Consider the following 15,196-nt stretch of genomic DNA (forward strand, 5'->3'; position numbering starts at 1 on the left):
TGAAAGCAAGCAGCGGGGCAAAGAGGTTGTATCCATTCTTTGGAAATGAAATTGTGCGTATACACCTGACCACAATAGTAAAGATGTTCCCAGAGTATCAAATGAAAATTTGGCATATCGAAGAAATTAATGTACAGTACAATGGTATTTAAAACAATTTTTAATTTGTAATAATCTTCCCTGTAGACAGAATTGCATCGTGTCATTAAAAATGATTCTATAGCTAATGTAGCTGCTCCAACAGGGAATTTCTAGCAGCAGGTGCCAAAATTATGTGTGATTTGCATTGAGGAATGTGGTTGAAAACACAATTTTTGTGTATTTATCATGCTCTGCATTATTTTAAAGAATTCTATGGTAAATTTCCTCTCAGAGTTTTTTATTATAAGTTTATTTGCTACAAGTGAACACATGAATTTTGGTTATTACCGAGGTTAGATGTTTATACATCACTGGCGAGTACCGAATGGCTCACTCACATTTTTTTCCCTTCCTCACTTAGACTGTTTATATTTGTGGGTTTTTTTAAACACATATGGAAGTGTAATTTAGCAGGGAGTAATTTAAAGTTTTTTTACATCATATAAACTAATTGAAATTAATTTATGTTTGTTCAGTTTCATCTTGTTGATGTATGAATACAGTGTCACATTTGTTATTGCAGTGCTAATTTAGCTGCACATAAAAAAATAACATTGGACTGTTGTTGTATTACTAGGAGTGTTCGTTCAACTTGGGAAATTGGCAAGTGAAAGAAAGTTGGTGGATCATGATGTGCAGGTGGCAACCATGAGTTTACCTATCTTGTGTGCAGGCTACGCCAATGCCAAGATCTACAAGTGCGACAACGACAAGTGCCCGCGGCCCGCCAGCTACATCTCCGGGGGCTCGTCCAAGGACGACTCGTTCCCCTGCCTGCGCCCGAACTGCAGCGGTCGCTTCCGCCTGGTGCGCCACGTGTCCTTCGTGGACTGCCCCGGCCACGACATCCTCATGGCCACCATGCTGAACGGAGCGGCCGTCATGGACGCTGCGTTGCTGCTCATCGGTGAGTAGTAACATGTCAAAAGTTTACCGATGCAAACCTTGTGCGTCACACCAAAAACGAGCAGTTAAGTCCAAAATTACAATGTTTTGCAACGATCCACAATAATGGATATTGCAAATGACGTTTATGGAGTAGACTGACAGTATGGAACCCAAAATAATCTAGAAACATTGCCCTATCTGAGGATAGTGATAAAAAGTACAAAGTTTAAACATCTTTCTATAAAATAGACAATTTAAATCATTAAAGTTAACGAATTCACTTTCATTCAATTTTAAGGAAATATAATTACATTTTACATAAACTTAAAGAGCCCAAAATGGAAATTGCTTATAGTAAACGTTGTTGCATATTTATTCATCTTTAAATTGGTATATTTTTTAAGTGTCTCATACAATTTCCACTGATTATTTTAATAGGAAAGATTGATTTAAATCTGCTGATAACAAATTTTAAATGTAAAGACAGCATATTTAACATTTGACTAATTTTGGATTTTCTCTGTGTGTGTGTGTGTGTGTATTCATCTTCATTTGTCCGTTATTCTGGTTTTCTCCACGACGTACACTGCGAACCAGTCATGGCAATATTTACAGAGAAATGATTTAAATCTAGTGTTTTGGGCGCAGTTCCCAACATAAGGCCTAGTCAGGTAAATGTCTGTAAAACTTTGGACTTGGATATCTCTTGAAAATATCTTGATCAGGAAACATACCATCCCTGGGCAGTTATGTGTTTGAAAGATTGATGAAAGTTTTGGATAGCTCATGTGTGTTATCACAACTCAAATAAACACGTTAAACATGTAAAAAAAATTATTTTAATACGTATTGTGTGAAGGAATAATTGATAAACATTTATAAATGATTTTTCACTGGAAACATGCTTTGAAATATAAATCAACTTCTGGAAAGTTTGTGTGAATGCTAATGTGTTTTACTAATTTTAATGTTCATTGTGATTTTTATATGCCCCGGTGTGTTAAAAATTAGTTACATTCTGGTCAGAGAAAGTATGGTAACCCTGTTCTCTTTTTTACTTGTTTTGTAAAACCGGGTGTTAAAGTAAGATATTGAAGCATGATGCAGCACCTTAATGTTTGCAGGAACAAATAATAAATAAATTTAAAATTATATAATTTCCTAAAATAAATTAATAATTAATGATAATATAAAAAAGGATATTCTTTAATCAAAACCTATTATTAACATGAGTAAACTGAATACCTCCGTGTACCACGAACAAACGGCAGTGTGTGTTAAACAATTTATTATTATTGGTATGTGGTATATTTCCTGGTATATTTTAAAAACCTCTTAAGTAAATTTAGATATAATGACCAATGAAGAAAAAAAAGGGCAGAGATAAGATAAATACTATGATGTGCTGAAAATAATTTTTAAGTATTACTATAACACAAAGATATTAAATTTTTGACCATTTGTAATGTCATACGTGATTTGTTTAGACTGTGGAGATAATTTGTGTGTCAATGTGGTTGGTATTTATGAGGTTCTGCTGTGGATGATGTGAATCGGTAGGTGTTGACATAGGTCGATTTGTGGGGGAGGGGGAGATTTTGTCCACATACACTTCCTCCTCTCCCCCCCCCCCTCCTCATCTTTCCAGATGCTTAAAAATTGGCAAGGCGTTTAATACGGTCCCGCATTCATTATGACCTTTGTGCTGCCCCCCCCCCCCCCCCCCCCCCTCGCTATATCCACCCTTGGGTGTTGGTGTTGAGAACAGTGCAGCGTCACAACGAACTACACGAGACAGGCAGTGACGTGGAGTGGTGGTGTTGCAGCGGGCAACGAGTCGTGTCCGCAGCCGCAGACATCGGAGCACCTGGCGGCCATCGAGATCATGAAGCTGAAGCACATCCTGATCCTGCAGAACAAGATAGACCTGGTGAAGGAGGGCCAGGCCAAGGAACAGCACGAGCAGATCCTCAAGTTTGTGCAAGGTACCGCCTCCGTGTCCCTGAGACAGTTCAGGGGCCATGTTCATGTTGTTTACAGTCTGTTCAGGTTTATCGGGGACACTTTTGTCGCGTTGAAAAACTCACCGATTGTAACTGCTTGTAATTCAGCGCGCAAACATAGTCTGTCAAGTAAGCAAGCAGCAAATTGAGTAAAATTGTGGGACCTTTTTTGGTTAAGAGAGGTTCTGATGTATTTTCTTTTCATTTAAGAATATCAGAGTCAAATTTGATCAGAAAGTAGCAATGTGACGATTTACCAGTTTCACGTGATTGAAGCACATGATTAGTTCCTTCAGAAATATAACTTTTAATTTTTTAATTTTAAAGTACTTCTTCCATCATTAATATTAGTTTTACTATTATCATGCCATTTTTGAATAATTTTTTTTTCTATGTTACTTTTGTGATGCCTTAAATTTTAGGTTTTTAATTCAACGAAGTTAAACTAAATGACAATTGGAATCAGGGCGGCAGTTTGTTTTCTTGAAATAGGTATTGAGTTTTGAGATTAGAGAAGAAAATTGGTTTGGTAACATCTCTGTTATTGGTTTGAATGTGCAGTCGAAGTCCATTCTGTATTCAGGTGAATACAGAATGTAACAAGTGCTTGAAGGCATGTAGCAAGGGGTAATTTGGGCGTTACAGGTACAGTAGCGGAGGGTGCCCCAGTGATCCCCATCTCGGCCCAGCTCAAGTACAACATAGAGGTGCTTTGCGAGTACGTGACCAAGAAGATACCCGTGCCGGTGCGAGACTTCGCTTCCTTGCCCCGCCTCATCGTCATCCGCTCCTTCGATGTGAACAAGCCTGGCTGCGAGGTCGACGACCTGAAAGGGGGGGTGGCGGGCGGCAGCATTCTTCGCGGTGTGCTCAAGGTCAGCATGTCCCGCCAGCCAGTTCGTTTGACGTTAAGGCTCTGTCTCATGAGCAGAAATAACATTCTATAGTGTTATTGCTTTCATTTTTTTATGAGTTCTGTTTATTTATAAATATAGCATGGTATTATTGAACAAATATGACATTTAAATGTTTTATGATTCACCAAAACTGTGTCATTTTGACTGATACATGATACACTTTCAATTGTAGTATGCATGTGTAGGACAGAACTGCATACTCAGAACAACAATTTACTATATACAGTAGAATCCCGCCGATGCGACCCCCCTCTGATGCGTCCATTCTGTTTATACAACCGTTTTTTGAGAAACCGTGAAAAATTTGAGCAGAGAAAGTCGAAAATTTGAGTAAAATCGGCTGAAAAACAAGTCTGTTACAATTTGTTGGGCGCTATGTGTTCACGTTTATCTTGGCGAGTGCTGTACTGTAAGCAGGCAGGCATACAAAAGACGGCTAAAAATAGATACCACCCCTCTAGACTGTCCACGCTAGCCAATGGTAAACTGCGCGCATCATCTGATAGCATCTACGCGCGCGTCTATTGCCATCCCGGTCCCGTGCCTTTTGTCTTGCGACTGGTTAGTGTGTGATCTTGCTCATTTGTGGATACGCTACTCTCGCTTGTTGATTCGGATTTCTCTTGGTTTTTATTAGTGATTGTTGACGACTAATTAAGCTTTGTTTCTTGAATGCCGATTTGGTTACACTATTGGTTTGGTTTTGTGAATAATTGTTGACGACACAAGCATTTGTTTTTGGATTTTGATTTGGTAACATTGTTGGCTTGATTCTATGAACGATCGTTGACGACACACGCAGTTTTACACGGATTTTGATTTGCTTACAATTTTGGCCTGATTTTGCAAAGCATTGTTGACGATTGTGACTCGTTTTTGAATTTACACGGACTCATGGATTCGTGAAAATGAGTGTAAAGCGAGCCAGTTTGTCACTAATGAAAAAATGAGATTATAAAACTGCTGCCGCGGGGTGTCGCCGCATCGTCGGATACATCGTGTGAATGCCGCTCGAGCAGTGTCTAGCCGAGCTCGGCACGTCCACTATCGTACGAAAAGCTGTCTCAGCTGTCATGTTATCTTACCCGCCGGCACGAAAAGCCGCTGTGGTAGCTTCTGCGAGAGCGTAAGAAACTGTCCGGCCAGCATCCTCCTCCCCTCCCACACCGCCTGCGACAAAAGCCTGGTTGTATAGTCCATTCTCAGTAAAATAAATATTTTTATGGGCTTATACGACTGTCCTTCGCCGTTAATAAATACTTTATAAGTTATTATGATAAAATTTGTTTATTAGTCACACAGCAGTTTCTGCTGAAAAATCACTAATACTTCGAATTTTATTGAATAGAAAAATTTAGCAGGGCCGTAAATATATTTATTTTACTGCATAGTTACTTTTTTATCTGCATTCCCAAGTTTTTTTTTCTTTTTTTTTTTCCGCTGTGAAGGGACGTGGAAAAGATAATTGCTTGAGCTGTCAAAATAAACATCGCTGACGGCAAGGGCGGAAGCGCATCCTGTCGGTCTGTCGTGATTATCTACTCCAAAAACATGTCACAGTATTTCAGGTTAGCATTGTTCTTATAGCTTTCGTTTTTTGCAGAATGTTTTCTACCTGATCCACACAAGTTCCTTCGTCACGTTTTGAACGAAAAAATGGGGTAAAAATTGGCCCGAATTCTCTATTGTGACCATTCCGTTTATAAGTCCGTTTTTCCGGAAACCGTGAGGGGTCGCATCAGCGGGATTCTACTGTAATTTTGTCTCTACTCATGAATCATGAGCCATGTTGATTATTTTGTTTTTATATTTCTTTTGTTTGAATGCTAGCCCTGTAGATTTATCATTCTAACTCTTCGCAATTTTGCTGCTGGATATCTAATGAACATTATGTACCTTCATTTTATCAAAATTCATACATGTGTATCAATTTTTCTTTCTACTGATACATAAGACTATACCAATGATGGAATTAACTTCACTTACATATGAATGATGTGTAACTGTGAGATTGGTGCGTGCCTGTGTGTGACCTAGCTGTGTGCGCAGGTTGGCATGCAGATAGAGGTGCGGCCAGGGCTGGTCTCCAAGGACAGCGACGGCAAGCTGGCTTGTCGCCCTATTTTCTCCCGCATAGTATCCCTGTTTGCCGAGCAGAATGAACTACAGTTTGCTGTACCAGGAGGACTCATTGGTTAGTTCTGCTTGTTCACTGAAATATGTTTTGATTAGTCTACCACAGATGAATAATTATAGTTACTGCTGTGTTGAAAAACTTTTTACATCATTCTTCTGGCTTATGTAGTTCATGCCAGAAGTCTTGTGAGCTATCAGCATAAAGGTGAAAATTGTGAGTGGTAAGTGAAACAATGAAGAAGTGGGGAGGGGAATGCATATCAGAATTGACGCGGCACTTTAACTTAATGCACTATACCCATTCAGATGATGTTGACCGTTAGTGCTAATTGGCAATAGAGCTAGGTCTGTGTGAATACTGATATTTTGATGCAAAACTAATATCAAAAGGAATGTTTAAAATATTCTTGAAGTCAAATTGAATTGTCAGTATTTTTCTCAGCAAGGCTGTGTTACACTTATTTTTATAAAATACTAGCATGAAGTAAAAATTTATTTTTTAACTATTGTATTGATTATGAAACCAATGTTTAAAATAACTATGCATGAAAATACTGTGATACTTTTATCCTAAATAAATGTTATCTCAAATGTTTAGAAATGTAAAGAATGTGTTCTGTGATGCGTATTTTAGGGAATGTTTAAGAGTAGTGATGGAATTTTCGATACCTTGATACCTTCGATACTTGACGGTATCGCAAAGTATCAAAACTGTAAGTTCTATACATTTTTTCGGTACCGGAATGCTTGTTCATTTGCATTGAATTAAGTTTTGAGTCGCCATCGTACAAAATACAGCTACAGTAGAACCTCGATGATATGTTCCTGTTTCATACATTTTCCCGTGTCATACGCCGATTAATTTTGGTCCCGCCGAAAGTACTATATTTACAATGGTTTACTTTCCCGGAACATACACTTATAAAATCATTAATTTCCCGTTTCATACGTTTTTACAAAGCGGAAAAGTCCTAAAATTCACAAAATTTTTTGTTATATTCCTCCTGATAAACTACGTTTTAATTAGTGGTGCACCGATATGGCTTTACCGATTACCGATTCGATTACTGATTATGAGAGCAATAATCGGCAGATACCGATTCAGTTACCGGTTACCGGGAGTCCAGTAGCGGCCGGGAGTCCATAGCCGACGGACGTGTGCGCGCGCGCTCCTCGTTTACCGTCGGTTATCTCGATCTATTTTGGTTTTACATCGTCTGTTGGTGTTAAATATTAATTCATCCATCTTAGATCAACCTGATTTCCGGGGTTTTTTGCCCCAATATGAACCTCTCTCTTTAAAATCAGTGCAGGTCGTCAACACGGAAATGTTTAGATCGCCGACCAAGAAATCTGGTTCCAGTTCTAGTGCAACTCAGGAACTACCCACGTTGGAGATAACCAAGCTGGAAATAATGAAGCCAGATGCTCTTAAACTCGATGATTTAATTAAAAAGGTTGAACTGCTTTGCAATAAAGTTGATGCTCTTCAAAATGAAAACTCTCAACTTAAGTGTCTGCTTATCGACTCCCGCTCTGAAACGGCTGTGATTAAACAAGAACTCATCTCAATAAAAGAAAGTTTGTTTGTAATAAATAAAAGTGAGATATCATATAGTCAGGCTTTAACGAAGTCTTCGAGCGACAAAAAAACTGAACGTGTAGCAGCACAGCGCGTCTCGGGTAACGGGCGTCCGTCCAGCGACCTACTTCCCACGCAGCGAGAAATAAGTGATGTCACCAAAAACAACCACACCAACCAGCATGCTGACTCCGACGGCTTCACCGTCGTGCATAATGCACGAAAATCCAAAATGAACACGAATACAGAATCCAAGCGTGAGCCGGAGAGAAAGAAAACACCGATGCAAGTGGGTATAAGGAATATTACCACCCTTAAAACTGTCGCCAAGCCTGCTCCGAGAAGAACAAAAGCACTGTTTGTTACTCGTTTTGATCCTTCTGTTCAAGCAAACGAGATAGTTGATTACATAACTAATGAACTCAATCTTTCACATGTTAAGGTAGTGAAACTTAGAACCAAATTCGATTCTTACGCTTCGTTTCACATAGTAGTACTTGAAGAAGATTTTAATAGAATAAATAACATAGTATTCTGGCCGAGTGGGTGTTTAATCAGTCCCTTCTACGGTAAACTCCACCCGGAACAAATTGCTACCAGTGACTCTACATCAAATACACTGCCCGCAGGATAACTTGATGCTTGGATGACGTCACGAATGTTCAGAAAGCTTGTAGGTGGTAAGGGGAGCAAGCTGGCGTAGTATACACAAACCAAAAACATTGAGTCTATATTATAGATTAATAAAATCACTTTAAAAAAACTAAGAAATTCCAAGTTCTTCGTTTGAAAAAAAAAAGAGTAGTGTACACAACCAAAAAACATTAACTTACAGTCTATTATTGATTAATAATAATAAAGTCACCAGTTTACTCGCTCTCCTCAAGAATTCCAATTCCTTCCATTTCATCTTCGCTAGAGTTCGAATCTTCACTGCTACTGTCTACACCGCCAAGGTTAATAATTATATTGTCGATTTCAATGTCAAAACGAACATCCCGGCTGTAATACTCCTGCTATAATTTTTCAACATGATTACAAAATGGAACCCAATCTTCTTTTCCCATGCTCTCAAATTTTTCTTCGCAAAGTCTTTTCACGTCATCTATTTTGAAGGACTCATTTTTTGATGCAACAATACCCTTAACTTTACCCCATATACCTTCAATGGGATTCAAGTCGGGATGGTAGGGTGGAAGTCGGAGCGGTGTGTGACCAAACTTTCAAGAATCTGGTCGACGGAATACACTATGTGCCGTGGCTTATTTATCTTAAGTTCGTACAATGTTGGCTTCAGCATGTCTTCAGTAATGAAATTTTGTTTTTTCGCAGCCATTTTTTCATATCATCTTTTGTTGACGAAGATGTTGGCGGTATGTTTACGCGGACATTGTGATAGGGTGCATTATCCAATACCACAACGCTGTTTGTTGGCATGTTTGGTACGAGTTTTTCCCTAATCCACTTCTCATAATTGGTCTGGTTCATTTGGTGGTGGTAGTCACCAGTAGTTTGATGTGATTTCCACATAACGAGGGCTTTTGGCACGAATCCATCTTTACCGCCAGCATGTATCATAATAAGGCGTTGCCCTTTCGCTACTGGCCGAAGGACACCGTTTAATGTTTCAACTGCCCAGCTTTTTTGTTGCACATGCGAGGATAACACATACGATTTATCTACATAGATTATATTCCTGTTTTCATTTCTGAAATGCATTATGCTCTGTATATAGTTAATTCTTTTCTGCCTGATATCACGCTTTTCGATAAGAACGAGGCGCTGAGATTTCGTTTTACGCTACTGAAAGCCTAACTTTTTCAGAATTTTACGAAGGGTGCTATCGCAACCTTGAAACCCTATCTCCATCTTCAACTTCTCCCTAAGCTTTGGCACTGTTGGCGTACATTTTTCTGTGATATAAAAGTTATAAATTATCCTACGAACTACTCCTTCGTCAAACCCATCCAGTTCGTATTTTGAAGACTTTTTTCTTTTCTTGTTAGGCATCTCGAACAATCCTTCACCATCTACGTTAATGTGTTGACCTTCTTTCTTTATACGTTGTACAGTAGCACGAGAAACTCCCGTTACTTGCGCCGTGCGCAGTTGCACACGTTCAAGAGGAATAGATAACGACATCACACCATTCCGAGCTTAATTTCCATAAAATTTAACACATTAAACACTACCTCTCGCGCCTGCGAATGAAGTTTTTTCTGTTTAATTTTATATAACGTAGGCGGCATTTTTATATTCAGCACGTGGGGTAAAAAACGTAGCGAGAGAACACTTTAAAAAAAATAACTAGTATTTTATACATTACAACAAAGAACCACTACTGCGAACTTGTTGATAGCTTATGTTTAATACGTATTCAATTTACTATTCTCTTTTTAGCTATAAACATGAAACACGTCACGATAGCACGTAGCGGACTGGTCAATGTTTTCATTCAGGGTGGTATGCGAAGTGAAAGTCTCGGAATACGTTCTCTGCGCATGCGCGCTGGGCCTCCCTCCCCTATATTCTCCTACCCGCCCCTCCCAGGCAAGGCTACCGTAACGGTCACTCAGGCATCATCTTATTCTGCGGGCAGTGTAATTCCGTCAGCACTGATAAGACCGTCATCCCCATGAAGCCCTTATCAGCTGGTGACACTGCAACGAACCTGTCTCCGGTGCCAGGAGGAGCACCGTAATTTGTTTTTGTGCATCCTATTTCAAAGGAATTGGAAATTTTTTATCAAAACGTCCGTGGTCTAAGAACTAAATCAAAAGAATTCTATGAAAACATTATTATCTCTAATTATGATTTTATCTGTCTAACTGAAACCTGGTTCAACGATCTTAGCATTAATTCCCACTACTTCACAGACCAATACTCAATCTACAGAAATGATAGAGACGCCTTGCTGACTTCTAAAGATCGTGGTGGCGGTGTTTTGATAGCAGTCAATAAGTTTAAATTCACTTCTATTCAGCCTATATTTCACCTGGACTACCCCGGAATTAAATCTGTTTGGTTAAAAGTTAAAATGTCTCAGAATAAATCCTTAATAATTGGCAATATATATTTACCACCCCAAACATCACCAAATATTTATTCATCTTATTTTGAGACTTTAGAAGATAAACTGGCTGCTTATCAAGATGAGTTAGTGCTACTTGGTGATTTTAACGTCCCAGGTGTTGATTGGACCAATAATCTAACTACCAACATCGTGCACACGCACATCAAGCCTAAAGCACAATATCTTATAAACTTTATATCTAGTCTTGGTCTATTTCAGTATAATACAATCCTATCATCCAAAAACCTCTTAGATCTTTGTTTTACAAACATCTCGCAATGTTCAGTATCTCATGCGGATGAAGCACTTGTCACCGAAGACCCATATCATCCTGCCTTAATTATAAAAATAATATCTGACAGCATTCCTTATGTGGTCAGTTCTACTAGAGTCTCTAGGTCCTATATAAATGGTGACTATCTTGGTCTTTACAATGCTGTTAAAAACTATGATTGGTCAAATTTCTATGAATCTACTGATGTTAACTATCTTGTTGATCAATTAACTACTTGTATATGTCACAATATTAATGAATTCATCCCCGTTTTCACTAGCAAACCATCTAAATACCCTGTTTGGTTTTCAAAAGACTTAATTCAAGCTTTAAAATCCAAGAAACATTTTCACAAACTTTACAGAAGAAACAAAAATATGTACTATTATACTAAATTTTCATTCTTTCGAAAACAAACCAAATATCTTATCAAGCGTGATAAAATAAATTGGACCAGAACCACTAACAATAATATCAAGAACAACCCTAAGAAGTTTTGGCGCTATGTCAAATTAATAAAAAACGGTTATCATGAACAGCTTTCGTTAAAAGTTAATGATGTTGTATCTAGTGATCCAGTGGTGTTGACTAATGTATTTGCTGAATACTTTTCAAGTGTTTATGTGTCCTCTAATGTCAATTACCAAGTTCCCACCTTAAATTCATTCCTTGATACAATATCTGTTCCCTCTGTTTCTAACAGCCTTGTGCTTTGGGGCATAAGGGCTCTAAAACCCTCAATGTCTACAGGACCCGACGGGATTCCTAATTTTATTCTGAAAGGCTGTTCAAATATATTAGTACCCCTATTAAAACATTTATTTAATACTAGTTTAAGAACCCAAGTTTTTCCAAATAAATGGAAAATTGCAAAGGTCATTCCAATTCATAAAAACGGTACCAAATTAAATGTGGTTAACTATAGACCAATATCACTATTAAATGGTCTCTCTAAAATTTTTGAAAAAATAGTTTTTAAAATCACTAATTTCCAACTAAAAAATCGTTTATCTAGTAATCAACATGGCTTTAGATCAGGAATGACCACAGCCACCAATCTAATTACTTTCCTCAATCCTATTTTTAATGAAGTCATTAGCAGGGGTCAGGTGGATGCCTGCTATTTTGATCTTGCTAAAGCTTTTGATACTGTAAACCATTCATTACTATTAGGCAAGTTACATAATTTCGGTCTTAGTGACAATTATGTTAATTGGTTTTCTAGCTACCTTAAAAATCGAACTTTTTTTGTATCTATCAACAACTCCAATTCTTCAAATTTTATAGCTAGATCTGGAGTTCCTCAAGGTGGTACCTTGTCTCCTTTACTTTTTAACATTTTTATTGATGACATTACTCAAATTCTGAATCATTCTTCTGGCACTCTATTCGCAGATGATCTAAAAATAAGTAGAAAAATTTTCTCTTTTAATGACTGTTTATTATTACAAACTGACATTAATGAAATTAATAACTGGTGTAAAGCCAATCTTGTGACCCTCAACAAAGGCAAAACAAAAATAATATCCTTTACCAGAAAATACCTTCCTATCAAATACGATTATAAATTGGGCAACACCTTAATTCAGAAATCCTCTTCTCTCAAAGATTTAGGTATCATTCTAGATTCTAAATTGTTCTTTCACCAACATGTTCAACATTTAATTTCTAGTTCCCGAAGAACATTAGCTTTAATTAAATATGTCACATGTTATGCTACCAAAACTGATTCTATCCTCTCTCTTTATTTAGCATTAATTAGGTCAAAACTAGAATACTGCTCAGTAATTTGGAACAACATCAATATGTGTGATAATATGAAAATTGAAAATATACAAAATAAATTAATAAATATTATTATTCAAAAACAACTTCCTCTACCCAATCTGCTATCCCTCTCTATTCGAAGAGAATTACTTGACTTTATTTTTATTAAAAAATGTTATACTAACAAATTAAACTGTAAATATATACTTGACAACACCGGTTTAAGAGTACCTCCTTCTAACAGTCGTTTAACTTCCACTTTATGTACAGTTAACAGAAATAATGATATTATCTTTAGGCTAATAACCAATTTTAATAAATTTGATAAAGACTTTAATTATTTTCCTTAGTTCCTAATGATCATATGTGTTTTAGTTCTGTTTTGTCTAAATTGTAACGTCTGATTTTTGTTTTATTGTCTTTCGTTATGTGTGTTTTGTTTTTATATGTATTATATTGTATTGTTTTGTGTTTTTCATTTATGTTCATTATTGTGAGTGTATATGTACCTAATTGTGTGCCAACCATTAAAGGCTTGTCCTGTTGGTTGGCATGTTACAATTACAAATAAATAAAATAAATAAATAAATAAAATAATGCACACAAAATTTTTTATTCCCATGTGAATTTAATTACAAGAGTAGGTAAAATTGAGAATACAGTTATAATAACAGTATAAAAATATATAAAATACTCTATTAAGTCATTGCAAAGAGTAAATTAAATTAACTTCTATTTATATTTGTTATTGTAAACAACTTGAACTACAGTCTAATAATTGTAATTTACAATGGGTAAGTTTTTGTTGCGGAAAACTAGCATTATTATCGACTATCACATAAGGTTGCATCGAGAAATTACCGTTTAACAATGTAAACATGTTGCTATATTTTGTTCACTTGAGTTTATATAAAAATGTTTCCGCACTTCACTATTTTTCTCCCTAGTCGCCATCTCACTATATTTATATAAAAATGACTCAAAACCAATTCTAGCACATGTGATTTTATTAATGTTGACGAATGTATAAAATTATACATACTTTTCACTTTTCACGTCACATACAAATAACACAACAACGGATAATGTTACCAAAGACGCCCATAACGAGTTTGTAAAACGCAGTGATAAACTCTGAAAGGTATCGGGACCACGATTTTGAACCGCTACTACGACTTGAAAAGATTGATTCTCATAGAATACACTGCAACTGCTTGTGGTATTTTGATTGTGTGCCATCTATTTTACATCTCTGGCTATAGGTAATGTACAAGGCCACTAAACAAAAGACAGAACAAAAGACGAAACGTAAATAAACGTGTAGGAAAAATGTATTTTTTATTGTTAGAGGCAATGAGATTAATTAAACTTAACGAAATATCTGTAATCTTGATATGACGGAGTTAGATATATTTTGTAATATATACAAATATTACCGTATTTTGTCCTAAAACGTGCAACAAAATATTACACAGTAAAAACCTACTTAATTACGCCGGGACGTAGATAATCGGCAAAGTAATCGTTAAGATAATCGCCGATTACGATTAATCGGTAAGTACCCATAATCGCCGATTACGATTCATCGGTATCCGCATCGGTGCACCACTAGTTTTAATGCTTTTATTTTGAAAAATGTTCATTGTTTACCTTTGTAAACGTAAGAAAATAACTTTATCGCACCATAGATAAGGATAGTATCAGGAAGACTGTGCACTTCGCTAGTAACATCTATGGCCAGTAGGGTTCTGTAAATATTCGAAATTTCAGAATTCGAGTTCGAATTTTTTGATATTCGCATAGCTGCCAACTTATACGATTTTCCCGTACAATGTACGATTTTGCGCCCTAATGTACGATTGTACTATTGGTGTAAATTATTGTACGATTTCCAAGCTTTTTCCAATTTTTGTCTCATTTGGGTGATTCGTAACAGTAAATCTATACTGATGTCATACAATTACGGTATCGAACATGCGACATGCGGTATCAAGATCGTACACAACAGAAGACGTTTAGTAGATAATAAAGAAAGCTCGTAATACTGTATTTTCGGAACTAGCATACTCCATTTGTAGTAGTTATGCCATATTTTCACTACAGCGTACCGTAAATTCACTCATTGTACGAACGTAACCTTGAACGCCATTGGCAGTGGAAAATTACGGTGTTTGCTACAAGGAGAAGCTACACATACACGTACGGGAATTGTTTGTTTTCAAGCATGCGCGGAAATTCGCGGTAAAAATGGCGAGTAAACAGAAAAAGAAATCTTATAACCAAGTATTTTTAGATTGTTATAGTAAAGAAATTCCGTGGATTAGGCGTTCAAAAACTGGCGTCAATTATGCTTTCTGTGCTTATTGCTCGTGTGAAATAAATATTTCGCACGGGGGTAGAAATGACTTGAAAGTT

General features: G+C 36.9%; 1 protein-coding gene across 1 annotated transcript in view; it reads left to right on the forward strand.

Annotated features, from left to right (window-relative positions):
- Positions 1-15,196, forward strand: part of LOC134542347 (eukaryotic translation initiation factor 2 subunit 3) — an 89,462-nt gene that overhangs the window by 48,027 nt on the left and 26,239 nt on the right. The window contains exons 4-7 of the mRNA XM_063386514.1: positions 815-1,048; positions 2,856-3,014; positions 3,678-3,907; positions 5,999-6,143. Of these exons, the coding sequence (XP_063242584.1) occupies positions 815-1,048; positions 2,856-3,014; positions 3,678-3,907; positions 5,999-6,143 (768 nt within the window). The remainder of the gene's footprint in view (positions 1-814; positions 1,049-2,855; positions 3,015-3,677; positions 3,908-5,998; positions 6,144-15,196) is intronic.

Source organism: Bacillus rossius (assembly GCF_032445375.1).
Source record: "Bacillus rossius redtenbacheri isolate Brsri chromosome 4 unlocalized genomic scaffold, Brsri_v3 Brsri_v3_scf4_2, whole genome shotgun sequence".
Lineage (NCBI taxonomy): Eukaryota > Metazoa > Arthropoda > Insecta > Phasmatodea > Bacillidae > Bacillus > Bacillus rossius.